Raw genomic sequence first — 17,874 nt, 5'->3', positions numbered from 1 at the left:
AATGTGTATGTTTTTCAGAAATTATCTTTATTTGGAAGCATGTATCACTGACTTACTGGGGCGCTGGTATATTGTTATAAATGATCAAGACTTAAAAAAAACATCCTTCCACCCTAACGGTTGGCTTCAGGAATCACGGAGGCAATTAGCCTATGTGCCACCAAAGAAATATTTTAAAAGGTAAAAAAATACACAAAGACATTAGCCTAAAACTACAATGGGACATGACAATGTATTCTATGTTCACAGAGGGTGCAGTGCCTAAAAGCTGGAACAACTGAAATTACTAACAAGTATTCTGGAGAACTTTGGAGAAGAGCATTATGGGGCCTAGTCAGAAAGAAACTCACCAGTTCTTAGATTCCTCAATGAAAGACTAGGATGCCCAACACAGGATTATAAAAACCGGATGTGTCAATAACAAAACTTCTCCCAAGGTTAATGAGAGCGCTGTTTTAGTATTTCTCTCTCTTTTAAGGAGCCAGTTGTGACTGTCTCAGAGAAGTTAATACACAAAGGATACGTATATAAATTAACCCACAAGCTACTTCATCCTTAGGACCTGAAAAGCCACTCGGTTTCTTCCGTTTTACCATGAGGACTTCAGAGGTGCCCGATGCACAGCCATGCAGTAACACATCCTCTTAGCCCCTAGGTCTCCGTAATCCCTGTCATCAACCTACAACAGAAATTCCTCCCCACAGGCCCATAAGCCCTACAGACAAAATTCCCTCCAGTTAACCACACTCTGCTTCCCCCAAAGTAGCTAAAAACTGGCTTTCCCTGTGTGAAACCGAGTCTCTCAAAATCCTCTCCAACAATAAACATTCTTTCTCTCCCTGCTTAACAAACCAGAGAGGACATGGCGGTGTCATTTCCCCAGCGCCCCTCTGCTGCAGGCAGCCCGACCCCACTGCCCTTGCCGTCATTACTGGCTCCTTCTGGAGCTCACCAGACCCACGTGTACTTCTGTCACCCCCGCCCGTCCTTGCTCCTGCCACCCACCCCAAACCTACCCCCCTTCCTCACCAGGTAGAAAGTACCAGAAAACTGTGCACTGTCATCATTCAGTGGATGCATCCCTCATCCCCGTTCCCGGCCACCGGTGAGGGTCTTTTGTGTAACGATCCCCATCTCTCAAGCTCCAGACGCCGGCCCCCTCTCGTCCCACCCTCTCACATTTGCACCATGTCCCTGACACATGTTCAGTCTCAACTCGTTCAATCTCCGGATGAGTACGTGGGTTTCACTTTCTCCCTTCCTATGTGCTTAAAATTTTTCATTTTAAAAAGCTTAACCGGGCTTCCCTGGTGGCGCAGTGGTTGGGAGTCTGCTTGCCGATGCAGGGGACACGGGTTCGTGCCCCAGTCCGGGAAGATCCCACGTGCCGCGGAGCGGCTGGGCCCGAGAGCCATGGCCGCGGAGCCTGTGCTCCGCAACGGGAGAGGCCACAGCAGTGAGAGGCCCGCGTACCGCAAAAAAAAAAAAAAAAAAGCTTAACCTTCAATGTCCTAACCTTCCCCTTTGATCTGCCCTCACCCATCCCTCGCCGCCTTCTCTCCTGACCGGCCCCGGGCAGCTCTGTGCCGTCCCTGCATCCGCTCCCTCTTCTCTCAGGGCACCCAGGCCGCCCAGCCACTCCTGAGCATCTGTGGGATGGCATGGGGGCCACTCTGGGCCCTCCTGGGTTGTCAACACTGGTTGGAGTAAGGCCCAGACAAGGCCGACTGGTCATCTTTCCCTGGACCTCAGCCGCCACGCCAGCCATCCATCCTCATCTCCCAGAGCCCCAGGGAAACAGTCCAAACCTCCACTTTTCCACCGTCTTCCACATCCTCCTTAGTCGATGGCATCATCAACCACTTTACAGAGAAGACCGGGGCCACCTGGTCTGGGCTTCCTAAACTTCACTCCTCTACAGCATTCCTGCTCAGAAAATGCCCCCTTTCTTCTGCTTAGATGCAAAGGATTATAAATGCCACCAACCACACTATTAATTCCACACCCCCCCGCACCCGAGTTCCTTCCACCGTCCCCCTCTCTTCCTTCCATCGCTTTGCCTTTCTACACGGACCTTCCCACGGCCTGCAAAACACTCAGGCCTCAGGCATCCCAAACAACTCTCCTCAGTCCCCTCTCCCCTGCTTTCTGCTGATGTTCAGGGCCTCTGCCCTCTCACCTCTGTCAAGCTGCTTATGTCTCTACCCCTCTCCATGATTTCCCCCCAAACCTCCATTCATGTCCTAAACCCCAAGACCAATGGCCTTTCCTCAGCCTCGACACGTCTCGCAGGTGCAGGCGGCATTCGACTTTCCTTCTGTGAGGGCCTGGCTCTCCCTTCCTGACTCGGCCGCCACCCCCCGCGCCGGACGGGCCCTGCCTGCCCAGCTCTTACCCCGACAGTCCACCACCCAGAGGCTCAACCGACGAGCTGCCAGGGCTGAGCGGCGCCAGGACCTCTGCTGGCAGGGCCGGGCCCGGGCCCGGGCCAACTCTTGCACGGACACCGAGCTGCAGCCTGGCTATGTGACCCTGCTGATGGAGGGTGCCTAACTCAACTGTCTTTCCACTTGGGCCCACAGCAGCTATCTTAACTTCTTAACGTGACTCATTTTGGAATCCCAGTAAGATCTCTTTGCTTCTAGTTTCTGCCAGTGCCTTCCCCGGGGCAAACCCAGGGTCTAGGGTTTCTTGCTCCAAGAATCCTGATTTCTATCTTGGGCCATCCACGAGCCCAGGCACTGTGCCCTGTTCTGCATGCTTCCAGGAGAGCCCCAGGGTCACTGCTAGCGGGGACTGGACCAGCGTTTGCTCTTCCTCCGGGCCCAGCTGTCTGGACACCTTGTCAGCCCTTCTGCTCTGAGCAGTCTCATCCCTGACTCGGATGGCGTTTTCCTCACCAGTTTGTGACAGTGATTGGCTTTCCACGGTTTAGCTCAAGTATCTTTAATTTCTCTATATTCTCTCATCTGGCAACTACATTTGTGTGGCTTCAACTACTGACTCTTAAGCACAAAACAGGAGTGAGGATGATCTTATCCCAAGAGGTGTCCGCTGTGTTCCTGGCCCTGGTTGTGTGGTACTGTACTTTCTCACCTCCCACGTGGTGCTAGCAAAGCTTCATATTCTGGTAAGAGAGAGGAAAACTGATTTTGGGTCAAGTGTATTGCTCTCATTTTTACCTAGGCCCCAGGCTTCAATTCCATTTCTGATCACCAGGATATCTTGCAGGCACCTTAAACTTAGTTTATCTACAGTCAAATGGCTTGTTTTTACCCTCTAAAATCAATTCCTTCTGTCCTTCCTTTATCTGCCATTGGGTGTACCATTCTCCTATGCTTAGAATCAAACCTTGGCGTCGACTCTGAATGGGCCCATTTCTGTTGAACCCGCCTTCACTCCTCCAGCTCGAGCTCCACCACACTGCGCTGTCTTCTCTTAACCCGTGACTGCAATGGCTTCTCAGTTGGGCCTCTTCCTACTTCTCTACCTTTCCTGTATGTTTACTGAGCACCAACACCAGTGATCCAAAGACTGTACCCCGGCCTTTTAAGGGGCTTAGTTGGGGGAAGTAGGCCTGTGAACAAATGAGGAGGCTCTGTGATCAGCCGACCAGCCGGGCTGGGCGGCCGAAGAGGGGGAGAGGTCTGTTCTCTCCCAGGGGCAGGGCTGGAAAGGCTTGCTGACAGGGAGCAGGGCTTGACCCGAGTCGGAGAATGGAAAATGTGTCTGCTGACAAGGAGCTCGAGGCCAAGGGAGGCAGCGTGAAAGCAGATGAGGAGGTGTGGAGCTGCAGGGGACGGGGGTGCTCAGGCCGTGGCAGGCCTCCTGTGGGCAGGGGAGTCACTGGTTTGTTAAAGGACAGGAGCAGGACAATGACACTTATTTGAGAACAGGCACTGGGGACACAGTGTGGACAGTGGATGAGCTCCGGGAGACCCAGAGCAGGGAGCTCAGTGCGGATGCCACAGACACAGTCCAGGTCAGAGACCACAGGGGCCAGAGCTCAGGAGGGGAGGAGGGGCTGGAGGGGAAGGGAGACGAGAGAGATGCTAGAGGCGGCCGAGACAGACCTGACAGGGGACGGGACACTGACGAGGAAGGAGAGGGGAAAGGTGAGAGCTGGCTCGGACACTTCTGATCTGGTTGCCTGGAGACGTGGAGGACAGAGCTTGTGAAAGGAAAAGGAAGTCTGCGAGAAAGACAGTAAGGTCTGCTTTGGAAATGCTCAATTTGAGATGCGTGTGGGACACACTTAAAGGAAAGCATAAAGCAGTTGGTAATACTGCCTGCAGGTTCTAGACCAGTGCTAGCCAACAGACCTTTCTGTGATGAGGGAAACATTCTAGAGATTTGTGCAGTCCGATGTGGTAGCCACTAGCCATGTAGCTACTGAACACTTGAAATGTGGCCATATGGCTGGGGAACTGAATTGGACTTGATCTTAGTGTATTTCCATTTCGGTGGCCGCCTGGGACTAGAGGCAGTGGTACTGGACAGCACAGGCTCAGGAGGCATCAGTACCCATGTGTGATTTAATGCCTTGCTTGTACCAGAAAGTATTGAAGGTTTACAGAGCAAGATGAAATCGGCTTCAGAAATAGATGGTAAAACAAGGCAAAGAACGGATGAGGGTAGAAAGGGAGATGAGAGCAGAGGTGGGTTAGCACCCCAAATGCTGAGCATGCGGATGCTGTGTGAAATGCGAGCCCCAAGCTTTTGAAGCCAGAGGAAGCTGGCAGCGTGATGGGGGCGCGGGCAGGGCAGGAGGGCGCAGCGCTGCTCGGGAAGGTCTTGTCAGGTGAAGCTGGCCAAAGACTGAGGGCTGGGAGCCCAGGTGATGCGTGAGGGGCTGAGCGGGAGACAGAGGAGACTGAGAAGGAGAGGCCAGAGAAGCAAGGGCGACCGCGACACGGTCAAAGTCAACCAAGAAATGGATTAGGAGTCTGGCAATTAGGAGGAATGGTGAGTGTGAGGTCTGCAGACTGAGTGTGAGTAGAGGAAATAGAGACAGGCAGTACAGTCAATTCTTCGAGGAGCTGCGCTGTGAAGGAAACGGGAGAGGGTGCTGGCTGGAGGGCAGAGAGCTGCACCTTCCTTAGCACAAGCTACAGGCACGCGACTCACCTGCTCAGGGCCTGCGCATCCCAAGCCCTATCACTGAGGTCCTGCGACTCATCTTCCTCTCCTGGGGCCTCCCTTCACACATCCTGCGGCCCACCCAACCCAGCCCAAGCACACCACTCAGTAAAAAGACCTGCTGCTGTTGACCAAAAGGTCGGAGGTGGGAAAATCATCAGAGAAGTCCAGAGTTCAAAGAAGGAACCAGCCAGACCTCCCCCCTCCCCCTTCAAAAAAATTAATCAGCAGAAGTGTAATGACAGACCACAAAAGACTTGCCAAGGTCACTTAAGGATGAAGAATATTCTATTACTGATTAAACTCAGCGCCATGGTTGAGTGAAGCACGGCAACATGGCTGGCTCCCTGTCCCATTAAATCCTCTCAACAGCACTGGACTGTACTCTGTGATTATCCTAAGAGCTTCCCTTATCAGTTTAATGATAAAATCTACCTTGCCCTTCAACATGCATTTCTCTCTGAATACTAAGACCAGAATAGGCAGAACTGTCTTTATTTTGACCAAGTGCCCCAGGGGTCAACGCAGTGGTTCTCAAAGTCTGGTGAGCTACTGAAGCGGGACATGGCCTGGGCCTGTGTATTTTCACCACAACCCATGACTGGCTCTGACACCCTCCAAAGTTTAGGGACCACTGTCATGACATCTTCTTTCGTGCTCCAGGATGGGAGTCCCCCTACCTCATGTCTCATGGACTATGAGGCCGGCTTCGGCCCCAGCTAGGAGCCTCTGCTCAACCCTCCTTTCTCTTACCTGGGGGTGAGAGTTAGAATAATTTTGGGGAAAAAAACACAATTCAGGAAGCAGAATCAAGATATCTACATCCGGAACCTCCTGTCTTTTCAGGGAGAACCTCACTCTATAAACAAAACTCAAACTCCTTTGATAGCTCTACGAGGACTGGCTGGTCCTAGAGTGTATGCTGAGGACAGGGGCTGTTGGTAACACTGACATCCAGGAGCTGGGAGTTCCCGCGCGGTCTCAAAGGGCCTGAGCACCCCCACACCTGTCTTGTTCTTCCTTCTCCAGACGTTCCTGCTGCTCCTGTTCCTTCTGCAGCCGGGCCTGTCGTCTCTTTTCGGCCAGCATCTTTGCGGCCTCTCCTGCATCAGTGGTGCCCGCTGTGGGCTTCCACGAGGCTGCATTGGAGGAAAAGATCAAGGGAAATGAAACAGTGACTGCACTCACATGGCAGCTACCACTTGGAATTGAAAAATCCAACCCAGTGGGTGATGGGAAATGCTGCTAGGACCAGCACAATCAGCCACCAAGCAGAGAGGCTGCAACAGGCTGGCTGTGACCCTGGATGCATTCCACCATGGAGGGCAGTGGAGAGGGGACGGGGAGACACAGGGTCACCAGCAAGTCCCAAGGCAGCCACCACCACTGCGCCTATCTGGGTGAACTCACCGCAGCTGTCACGGAAGCTTCAAGGACTAAAGGAAGACCCTCTCTGTGGGAAAGGCAGACGCTGCCTGGATGCAGCTGAGCACCCCCGTGGGCTTCCACAGCTAGGAGCAGCGTCAGCCCCTTAGTCTCCTCTGCCAGGAGACCCTCAGGAGAGTGAGGGGAAGGACTCGGGGCAACATGCAAGCCTGAGAAAGTGGCACGAGGGCATGGAGTTGTCTCTGGGAAAAATCCCCGTCTCTCCCCCAAACCCGAGACTCCCGCGTGGATGGAGTCAGAGGGAGAACCGGCTGGGCGAGGAGGGCCTACCTCCACTGCCCTCGGCTTTCCCTGCCGCGGCCTCATGCTTCTCGGTGGCGTGCCTGTCTGCCACGTGCTTCTCTGGGGCCTCCTCCCCAGGTGGGCCGGCTGCCTGCTGAGCCAGGGCGCCCTCCCTTTCCTTGTTGCTCTTCTCTTTCTCTGCTTTCTTCTTGGGTGTTTCCTGGCCAGGAAAGGTGGGGAAGCGGTACTTCACCGGAGACCCTGGGTATGGTGGCTTCACGTTCTTTGGAGACTGTGGATATGCTTTTGAAGTTGCCCTGGAAAACCAAAACCACGCCAGAAGATGATTACCGGGCCTGACCACAGAACCCTCTGTTCCGAAGACACCTGGTTCCAAAAAGTTGAACAATTTCATCCTTCAAGGGGAACAAATGTAACGCGGAGCACACACTCAGAAGTCCCTGAAGTAGGACTTCCCTGGTGGTGCAGTGGTTAAGAATCTGCCTGCCAATGCAGGGGACACGGGTTCAAGCCCTGGTCCGGGAAGATCCCACAGGCCGTGGAGCAACTAAGCCCACGCACCACAACTACTGAAGCCCACGCACCTAGAGCCCGTGCTCTGCAACAAGAGAAGCCACCGCAACGAGAAGCCCTCGCACCACAACGAAGAGTAGCGCCTGCTCGCCGCAACTAGAAAAAGCCTGCGTGCAGAAACGAAGACCCAACGCAGCCAAAAATAAATAAATAAATAAATAAATAAATAAATAAATAAATAAATAAATAAATAAGAAGTCCCTGAAGTATTATCACCCTAACAGGAACATATGGTATCTAGAACATGTCCCTGGGGGAAGGGACAATATTTTAGGAAGCCCAGCCAGTGACGTCATGTCTGAATTTCACTTAAGTTTGACCACAACGTAAGAATAAACCCTTAGGCATCTTCCTACCTCCTCTTTTTAGAGGAGCACCAGGGTTGGATCTGGCTTCAGCATAAGGCAATGAACGACCCTGCTCCCATTTTTTTCTATTATGGCAAAATACAAACAACATGAACTTCACCATCTTAACCACTTTGAAGTGTACAGTTCAGTGGCATTAAGTACATTCACACTGTGGTACAACCATCCCCACCGTCCATCTCCAGAACTCTGTACTCTTTAAACACTAACTCCATATTCCCGCCTCTCCCCAGCCCCTGGCAACCACCTTTCCACTTTCTGTCTCCAGGAATTTGACAATTCCGCACACCTCACAGAAGTGGAATCGTACAGTATTTGACCCTTTGTGTCCGGCTTATTTCCCTCTGCACAATGTCTTCAATGTTCCTAGTTCCTTTTTTTTTTTTTTTTTAACTCACCTCTACGGAGGTATAATTGACATCTGGTTCCTTTTCAAGTTCTGAGAAACAAAGTCAGCCAAGAGGTGGGGATGGGGTGTCTTTTTGGAGGCTCTTAAGGTTTCAAAGACTCTCTCCTGCTACTGGGAAGATGCAAAAGGTGAGGGCAAGCCCGTGTCTACCCAGGGAAACACCACTTTGTTAAAATGCAGGACTCTGTCTTACATCTGTTGGAAGAAGGTCCATTACAGGTGTGCTGGCCTAGGCCTGGCTCCTGGTGACCACTGGCTGCTGGTGAGGTAGATAACAGCCTAGCTTCAGTTGCCGAGTGCACCCAAAGTTCGCACAGGGGTGCGACATTTGTGCAGAGTACTTTTAGAAGAACATAAAGTAATCTGTTCGTACATTACACATTGTCACTCTCAACCCTGTAGCAGGCTGAACCATATGAAAGTGCTAATGTTCAACCATTTTTGATCTATAAAAACAGCAATAAAAATGGCAACTCAACATAATATTAAAGGCCAATTTCTCACTAGAGACCTAAAGAGTTTCCTAATCAGATCTTGGTGGTAAGGAAAAAATATAATCAGATCAACACTGAACTTGGTCTTGAGCTGGAAAATAATCCTCAAGTGGTATGCGGACTGGAAAAGATGCAGGCCAGTTTTCCAATGGTGCTCTCATGGTAAAAGCCCAGCTCCGGGTGCGAAGGAGAACACGTTTCCTCAGTTAACGCCAGGCTGAGGGCCACACAATGACCCAATGAATATGACTTGAACGTGATCTGAATTTTAAAAATTCAGTTATTTCAGCATCAACCATTTTACTGATATGGAATCAGTCCAGATCCCACTTCCATGGTGGACTGTCCACCCCTCTCTGGCAGTCTGCTCCATAGCTGGACCACTGTGACCCCAGAAAGAATCACTTCATACTCGCCACACCGACTTCCCTTGTGCCACCGTTCTGTTAGGCCTGGAACCACACAGAACCCCCGTGACACCTCGTCCACGTGGACGGTGCTCCCTCTTTGCAGACCGTTCTCCCTCTGCCCTGAGGCTCAGCCAACTCAGGCCCCACCATTCCCGAGGGACCTCTTGACAAGCAGGCGTTTCTATATAACCTTGGTTTTCTACTTTTGTTCCTACACCCTAACCAAATAAAAGCCAGGCACCGAATCCTCTTGCTTCCTCCATATACGTATGCATATGTACCAGGGTTTCTCAATCCTGCCATGACATTTGGGGCTGAATCATCCCTTGTTGTGGAGCTATTCTGTGCACTGTTTAGCAGCCGCCCTGGCCTCAACCCGCTAGATGCCAGTAGCAATCTCCACTCCCCCCGACCCACCCCAGGTTGTGACAGTCAAAAATGTCTGCAGGGCTTCCCTGGTGGCACAGTGGTTGAGAGTCCGCCTGCCGATGCAGGGGACACGGGTTCATGCCCTGGTCCGGGAAGATCCCACATGCTGCGGAGCGGCTGGGCCCGTGAGCCATGGCCGCTGAGCCTGCGTGTCCGGAGCCTGTGCTCCGCAATGGGAGAGGCCACAACAGTGAGAGGCCCGCATACCACACACACACACACAAAAATCTGCAGACACTGTCAAATGTTCCCGCAGGGGCAAGATCACCCCCAGCTGAGAACCACTGAGGTGAGACATACATACAGCGCCCCCCACGCCCCTTCTATCTGTATAAAGCAGGTAAAAGTGGTGCTGCTCTGGTTGAGGGCCAGTGTCCTAATCCCCACGCCCCCCGAGGCCCACCTATGAGTCTCCTGAGAGCCCTGGCTTGAGAGGGAATCATCAGTGCCTTCTGTGTTCAGACAGCCAGGGTCGCACCTGGATCCCTCCCCCGGTGATGTGGAGCTCACACTCCCTCTAGCACCCTCCAAAACTGTGTCCACGCTTCCTGAGGGCTGTCTGCACACCAGCCCCTGTGCTGCTAAGTGTATTTGTGTATGTATGTGTGTATACGTGTATGTCTCTTTTAGTTGTCAGAAACTGGTATGACACAGGTACTATTATTAGGGTCACTTTATGGAGGAGGAAGCGGGCTTAGAGAGGTTAAGTAAGCCACGGAACTGCAGTCTGCGCCCACGACTCCCTGACTCCACTTCTTCCAACTTGGCCCTACTCCCGGTGTCGCAATGGTGGCTAAGCCAGAGCTTGGGGTCACCATGATCCCTAGATGTTCATTTTAGACCTGGCACAGAGTAAGCACACAACAGCTGTTAGATATCGGTGTTAGTGAAACATATAAAATAAAAATCCGAATCAGCCTCACAGACAAGAATGAACCAAAAGCAGGAGGAAGAAATAAAACGGGGGAACCACAAGCCTCGCTACCTCATGATGACAGCGCTCCACTAAGCATCGTTTTCCAATCGGCTGCAAAAACCTGCATTTAGGTTCAAACAGCCTGTACCACCGTACAGCAGGGGATCTTCTGCTTGGCAACACTCTCCTTCCACGCTGTCGTCTAGGGCCATACTGCTGCTATAACCACCAGGAGAGTGTCTTAAAGGACCTGGTCTAATGCACTCAGGTGATCAAAACACGTCACTTACTCCCTGGAATGTCAAGTGCATGCTCTGTGCAGCTCCGGTCCAACCACTGTGCAGGGAGGGGCAGTGGCAAACAATTATTCCTGGATGTGGGATTTGGAGAGAGAGGCAATAGGCAAGGCGGCTATTTTACGGTAGATGACGCGGACAGAAACACCTTCTCCTCCCGTAAGCATTCCTATCTTGACTCATTAAATAGGAGCTTCTGCTATTGAAAGGACTGCAGAAAGCCGTCTGCTCTTCCTCCTTGCCCTCAACCTCCTCCCCACGGGCTGAGGCAGGACTTCTCTGCTTGGTGAGACATTTGAGTTCTCTCGGGCGCCTGCCTGTAGCGAGCGCACATCTGAGCTTCCCTCAGTGGTGCCTGAGAGGTGGGTTCCCCCCGGGGTCCTGGTGCAGGCGCCTCTGCTGCGCATGGGCAGACATGCGAGGAGCTCTTCTGCAGACCCCACTCCCACCAGGAGGGTCCCCGAGGCTGGACTATGGGGAGTGGGTAAGAGGCTTGAACTGGCTGCAGGCCCACTTCATTCTATAGTCTTTCCTTAGTAGCAGAATGCCAGCATCTGGATCCCAACACGACCCCAGGGTCTGGTCTAAATGGCTCGCTCACAGAAGGGAATGAACCCGATGCCAGTCACACCCTCAGTCAGTGTGCCTGGAGCCTGTAAGAGGGACATGCAGGGCAGGGCTACAATCCCAGGGGGAAAAAGCTGGTCTGCCCTGGGTGTGAGAGGTTCTGACAGCCTCAGACCTACTCAGCCCTGCTCAGCCTTGCTTCAACTTGCTTTAAGAGAACAGTCACGCGTAGGTTCTGTTCACACCACAGACTGTTCTAAATAATACTGGGCCAATTATCCATGAGCACACATCTAAAAATAACTGCTACCTGATAAGTAAGGGTGAATTATTTGGGATAAAACTCAACATACTAAGGAGTCTATCGACATTCCCCTACCCCAGCCCTTGCCCAATAAACAAAATAAATGAGAACGCACACACACACACTCCTCGTACGCACAATACAAACATGACCTTCAAATTAGAGAAGTGTAGGTAAATCACTGATTTTTTTAACAGCAAATGACCAAAATACAGAATACAATCTTAGAAGTTCCCTATTTTATTTCCAGATCCATAGAGTTTCCTGCTCAGGCTGCCTTACTACTTCCCTACGTGGATGCAGCACCTTGCCCGCAAGAGCTGCTGAGCGTGGGAAGCTTGAACTGGGCAATGCTGGTCTCTCTGGCAGACCCCGAGGCTCTCTGGTCTCCTGCTCGCACCACTTACTGCAAGCCAAACGAAGTCTGGCAAAGCTACTGTTTCCCCAATTTCCTAGAAACAGATATCTTGGCTGATGAAAGAAATTAAACACAAATTAATCAGGGAACTCACTGTGCTTTCATAGAGTTTTGTTTTTAAGTACCGTCTCATCTATTTAATAAGGGTCTATTTGGTCACCACAATAACCCAGTGAGGTAGGTGGGAAATGACTATTAACCATATTTTAGATAAGAAAACCAAAATCCTAAGTGCTTAAATGACCTTTCCCAAGAGGTGTAAACAGATGAGAGAGCCAAGTCACTTGATTTTTCATCTTGCTTTTTTATAGGTTTTCCACTCCAAGTTTTAAAAGTTCAATACTTCCAATGATTAAACATCTAACAAAGGGAATTCACTAATTTTGTTGGGGTGGTAGAGATAGGCCTTCCTGATGCACAAGGCAGGATTATATAACTTTTTGAGGTTCCATGACTGGTGGGAAATATGAACAAACACCTCTGTAAGTAGAGCAGCAAGAACTCTCGGGAGAGGGTTGTCATGCTTCTGAACGTGAGTTTACTGCAAAGCAGATCCCCAAAGGACTTTTTTCACTCCACATCTTGGAATCTAGTTCTATTTTTTCCAAAGCCACTTGACTCCAGGCACAGTGAACACAGCCCACCCACAGGATGGGAGGGGTCATGGCCCTGTCAGCACAGCTTGGCCAACATTCTGAGAAGTCTATTTGTCAATGGTCCCATTTTACTATTTACTTTCCAGAGAGAAAAAGAGCAATTTTATACCACAGAGACCTGTGGATACCACCTTAACCCAGTGATCAAAGTTACCATCACCAGTAATGAAACAACTTGACATCATGGCCTCCTGATAAGATGCGCTGAGAAGGAACCAACATCCCTTCCACGGGATTCCTGCCCCAAATGTATAACCTGAGTCTAATCATGAGGAAACAGCTGACTGACTCAAACTGAAGGACGGTCCTCAAAAAAAAAAAAAAAAAAAAACCAAAAACCGGTCTGTGCTCTTTAAAAATGTCAGGGTCATAAAGAAAGGCTGAAGAACTGTTGCAAGTTAACGCAGACTAAGGAGGCAAGACAACTAATTGCAATGTGGGACGCTGGGTTGGATTCTGGACCAGGAAAAAACTGTTCCAGAGGATCTCACTGGGACAACAGGCAGAAGTTGCATACAGTCTGTAAATTAAGTAACAACATCATGTCAAATGTTAACTTTTCTGATTTTTCACAATTGTACTGGGGTTATACAAAAGAATGTCTTCATTCTTAGGTATAAAGGGTCATGATGTCTGTAAATGATTCTCAAATAGTTCTTGGAAAATATGTGTGTGTGTGTGTGTGTGTGTGTGTGTGTGTGTGTCTATGGGGACTATGTGAGAGTGAGTAGGGGATGGGAATGATGAAGCAAGTGTGGCTAAATGCTAACAGGATGAGTCAAGTTCTAGTCTTGCAATTCTTCTGTAGGGCTGAAATGATTTCAAAATAAAAAGGTTTTTAAAAATTGGTCTAAACTCAAATTATCCTCTACTAAGACGGACAAACACAGGACAAGGACTGGGTGAGCAGATAAGTATGGCTGTGAGGAGGGGGTATAACTTAATATTTTCAATGATCCTTTTCAATAAAATTTTCAGGTAAGAATGTAAAAGCCTATTTGAGAAGGATGGTGGTAACACAAACAATAGTGAAATTGTCACTGCAGGGAGCCCTGATCCACTGGAGATGTTCATCTGTGGGCAGGGAATACCATGCCACCCATCTAACAGAGAAGCCTATGAGAATGGTGCTCGGCAAGGATTGATTAAATGTCCTCAACTACCAGAGAAATAGGCTGGCTCCAGGAGCCTGTGATTCTGAGAGGGAGGTGCTTATTTGGGGCCATCCATACAACTTTGCCTTAATTTTTTCCCTCATGTGGACTATCTGTTTTGTTTCTTACGCATGATAAAATGAAATTAGCCTAGATTCCTGACACAAAATTGATCTCAGGTAAGCTATCTCTGAAAGTCATTATCTTTGGCAGATTATATTTTCCAAAGATGGCCACAATAATATCTCCTCCCATCCCACATGATCTTCTTGAGTTTATTTTTCCATCCCATTGAATCTGAGGTGGTCCCACTGCTTTGACCAAGAAAATACAACAGAGAAGGAACACTGTGCCAGTTCGGGGCATAGTCCTTAACTGGGGTTAACGGGCCATCATCCTGAATGGGCCGTCTTGGACCTTAAGCTTAGTCGAGCCCTAGGCTGTAATTTAACTGTAGCACCAGATGACACTGAACCGTAATTGCACGCAAGACCCCAGAGGTGAGAACTTCCCAGTGAGCCCATGTCAACCCACAGAACCACCACACAAAAGACCCTAAAAGAGACCCTTCCGGTAAGCCCAAGTCACAGAGCTGTGAGAATTAATAGCAAATCGTTGTTTTATGCTAGTAAATTTTAGAGAGTCTATTACAGCAGCAAGGGATAATGGACACATTCCCCATCATAATGACCAAACTAACTTAGAATACATTTCTAAGAACCTGAAACCATGAGAGAACATTTCACACTGCAGAACTAGGGGTCCAGGCAGCACCTACACACAGAGGCAGAGGCAGGCTGGGTAAATGCGCTTGGCCACACTTGATTTCCTTTCTCTAGGTTACAAGAAGAAAGATATGCTCCATCCACGTCTTTGAGAGTCTTGCTGAAGCTAGTTTTTTAAAACCCATACAAGTACCGGACAATGCCAACCAACAATGAAAATAAACTTGAACACTTAACAGAGCAAAGCCATTAATATGCACAGCTGCCTACAGTGACTTAATTGATCTGAGATCCGGGACGGGAACAATGCGTTGTCAGAGCCTGTCATCACACGGCCCGTCTGGGTATCTGGATGGGAGTTCAAGGTGGCTAGCCCCCCGCCCCAGGCCATTCAAAGCCACGTCACTTCCAGTGTGCTTTAAAGATCACACGCTTGGTCTGCACAGAGGGAAAGTTGAAAATGCCACTTTGCTTGGGGCTAATTTTGTGTGACACCATTTTAAAAACCAAGTGGTTCTTTTTCATCATTCTTTAATATTGAGTATACAAAAGAATATTTATAAAATATGAGAGGTATGAAGAATGATAAAACAAATGCTCACACATGCACCAACTAGCTCAAGGGAAAGACATACTATGCCAGGGTCTCCCATGTGCCCCTCCCTGAGCCCATCCCCAACTTCCCACTCAGAGGCCATCATCACTCTGCATTTTATGTTTGCCATTTCCTTAAAATCATCTTACCACATTTATATTCTTAAAAACACACTGGTTTGGCAACATCTAGGGACTCAGTATACATGGAATCAAACTGCTGACATTCTTCTACAACTTCCTTCTCGGCACTACGTTCCTGAGATCCACCCACTGGTTGCGGGCAGCTGCAATCCACTCTTTTTCACTGCTGTATAGTTTGGTTGGATTTTCAGAATATACTTACCGTCTACTTGACTTTGCACATTTCTCAGACCTGGCCCATACCCAGTGTGCTTCAGCCGCTAATTTTCACCCCAGGGAGAAACTAAATTTCTTTCTGAACATTTTAAAAATCAAGAAACGTTTGCTATTCCTTAGACCTCTCAACTTGGTAATTCTGATTTAGAGGTGCCCGAGCAACTTCTATTCCCAGGGCACCTCATAAAGAGAGAAGGATCCTGGAGTTTGACAGTACACAGGCAGTCTAGCTGTGTTAGTGTGTGCTACTTTTCCTGCCTGTGTTAGAGACAACATGTATGAGGCTCTAAAAATAAAAGCCAGTCCATTAATTTCTCTTTGTTGAAAGTGGCAGGAACACTGTGCAGCATGGTACAGAAACCAGCATCCCTCATCATTAAAAAATTCCCCAAGTGAAATATACAGCACAGAAAAGAGAATGTTTAAGAAACTGATCAGTGGGAGAGTAGACTGATGAATGTCCCAGAAGGAACGAGGAGGCAAAGGGCCTGAGTCCTCAGGTAGGTTTGGCCCCAGCATTGCTCAGACCTGCCCAGACCACTCTGCCCTCCAGGCCCGCCTTTCCGCCCTGGCTAGCGTCCCACAGACTCATGTTGCGCGCAGACTGTGCAACAATAAACTGAGTCAGCCCCCCGCCCTTGCGGCAGCCTAGCAGGAGATAATCAAGTACAATGAGGCACACATCAATTCAGCCTGCTCCCTCACCTCATGCAGGGCGCTCTGCTCAAATGTCACCTCCTCAGAGAAGCCTTTTCTGACCACCCGATCTAGCTCCGCCCCTCCACCGTCCTCCGCCATCTGACCCGGACTCATTTTTCTTCACAGCACTTATCACCACCTGATATTATATTTGTTGTTCACTGTCAGGCAAGCTCCATGAAGGCTGAGAAGAGCACTGGATACAGAGTAGGTGCTCTATGGGTGTTCGATGAACGAATGACTGACCCAGCTATGTTCTGTTAGCACAGTGAAGGGGGCGAATTCAGCTTTGGCTAGTTCTGGACAGGAGGACAGCTGAGCTGAGTCCTGAGGGATGAACAGTTCAAGGTGGGCAGCTCTCTCTTTGGAGCAGGCCTGGAACTGTCCTCATCTGGGTCCACGTCTCCCTCCCAGCTCTCCTGGGGCCCGTCCAAGTGGAGACTATTTTCATTCGTTTGGGGATTCTCTGGAGCATCTGGCACAGTGACTTGCATTCATTCATTCTATGAATACTTATAAAGCTTCTACAAGGTGCCTATTACTGTTCTAGATAGAGTAGAAATTTTAAATATTTCTTTAAATTGAACTGCATTTTTAAAAGCCTGGGATTGTGTTTGAGTATCTTTGGTCACAGAGAGCTTTTTAAAACTCGGATGATATGTCCTTTAAAATATAAAATAGTTCCTGAATCACAACCTTCAAGATTTTCAACTTCAAAGAAATAGCACAGAACCCACTGCAAGCTTGCTACCAAAAACTGAATTCTCATCTCTATAGAGGGCAACTACCCTCTTGGCTCGCCTCAGTGAAATTTACAATGATGATGCAAGGACCATGAGTCAAGACCCAGAAAAGAGAGGGTAGAATCTGGAAAAACCCCAGTACGAATAGGCTTTTCTCTCTGTTAATGTCAACGTCCCAAACTGACAGCAGAGTACTGACATGCAAATGGAAGGCTCAGAAATAAGACAAACAGAGACCGCACAGCTCACCTAATGGATTTGGAGTTTGCAAGAAAGCAATACCATAACCAAAGACAGGCAATACAGGCACAGAAAGAATGCAACGGACTTAAGAAAAAAAAAAAAAACCCAAGACGCTATTAATTCAGTAATGTGCTACAGAAAGATTTTCTTTATGGAAAGTACATACATCGATAACCAGTAGTACTGGTTTATAAAAACCATAGCAATCTCTGAGCAAAACAATATTAGTGAAAAAATCTCTGTTAGGAAGCAACAAATCAGAAATAAGAGCTGCTATCATCTTGAAACATTTTTTTAAAAATTCCCAAGTGTTAGAGGGCAGACAGCAGAAGCAAGAAGAACTAAAACCCTGCAGCCTGTGGAACAAAAACCACATTCACAGAAAGACAGACAAGATGAAAAGGCAGAGGGCTATGTATCAGATGAAGGAACAAGATAAAACCCCAGAAAAACAACTACATGAAGTGGAGATAGGCAACCTTCCAGAAAAAGAATTCAGAATACTGATAGTGAAGATGATCCAGGACCTCGGAGAAAGAATGGAGGCAAAGATCGAGAAGATGCAAGAAATGTTTAACAAAGACCTAGAAGAATTAAAGAACAAACAAACAGAGATGAACAATACAATAACTGAAATGAAAACTACACTAGAAGGAATCAATAGCAGAATAACTGAGGCAGAAGAACG

The 17,874-nt window shown here is 49.0% G+C and overlaps 1 protein-coding gene across 1 annotated transcript in view; it reads right to left on the bottom strand.

Annotated features, from left to right (window-relative positions):
- The window catches only part of MAP7D2 (MAP7 domain containing 2), a 112,738-nt gene that overhangs the window by 12,030 nt on the left and 82,834 nt on the right, over nucleotides 1–17,874 (bottom strand). Inside the window, exons 9-10 of the mRNA XM_081222475.1 lie at nucleotides 6,856–7,124; nucleotides 6,146–6,278 (exon numbers count right to left, since the gene is read on the bottom strand). Coding sequence (XP_081078601.1) covers nucleotides 6,146–6,278; nucleotides 6,856–7,124 — 402 coding nt within the window. The remainder of the gene's footprint in view (nucleotides 1–6,145; nucleotides 6,279–6,855; nucleotides 7,125–17,874) is intronic.

Source organism: Mesoplodon bidens (genome assembly GCF_964165515.1).
Source record: "Mesoplodon bidens genome assembly, chromosome: X".
Taxonomy (NCBI): Eukaryota; Metazoa; Chordata; class Mammalia; order Artiodactyla; family Ziphiidae; genus Mesoplodon; species Mesoplodon bidens.
The sequence above is the reverse complement of the archived record's forward strand: the minus strand, read 5'-3'. Positions and strand labels throughout refer to the sequence as shown.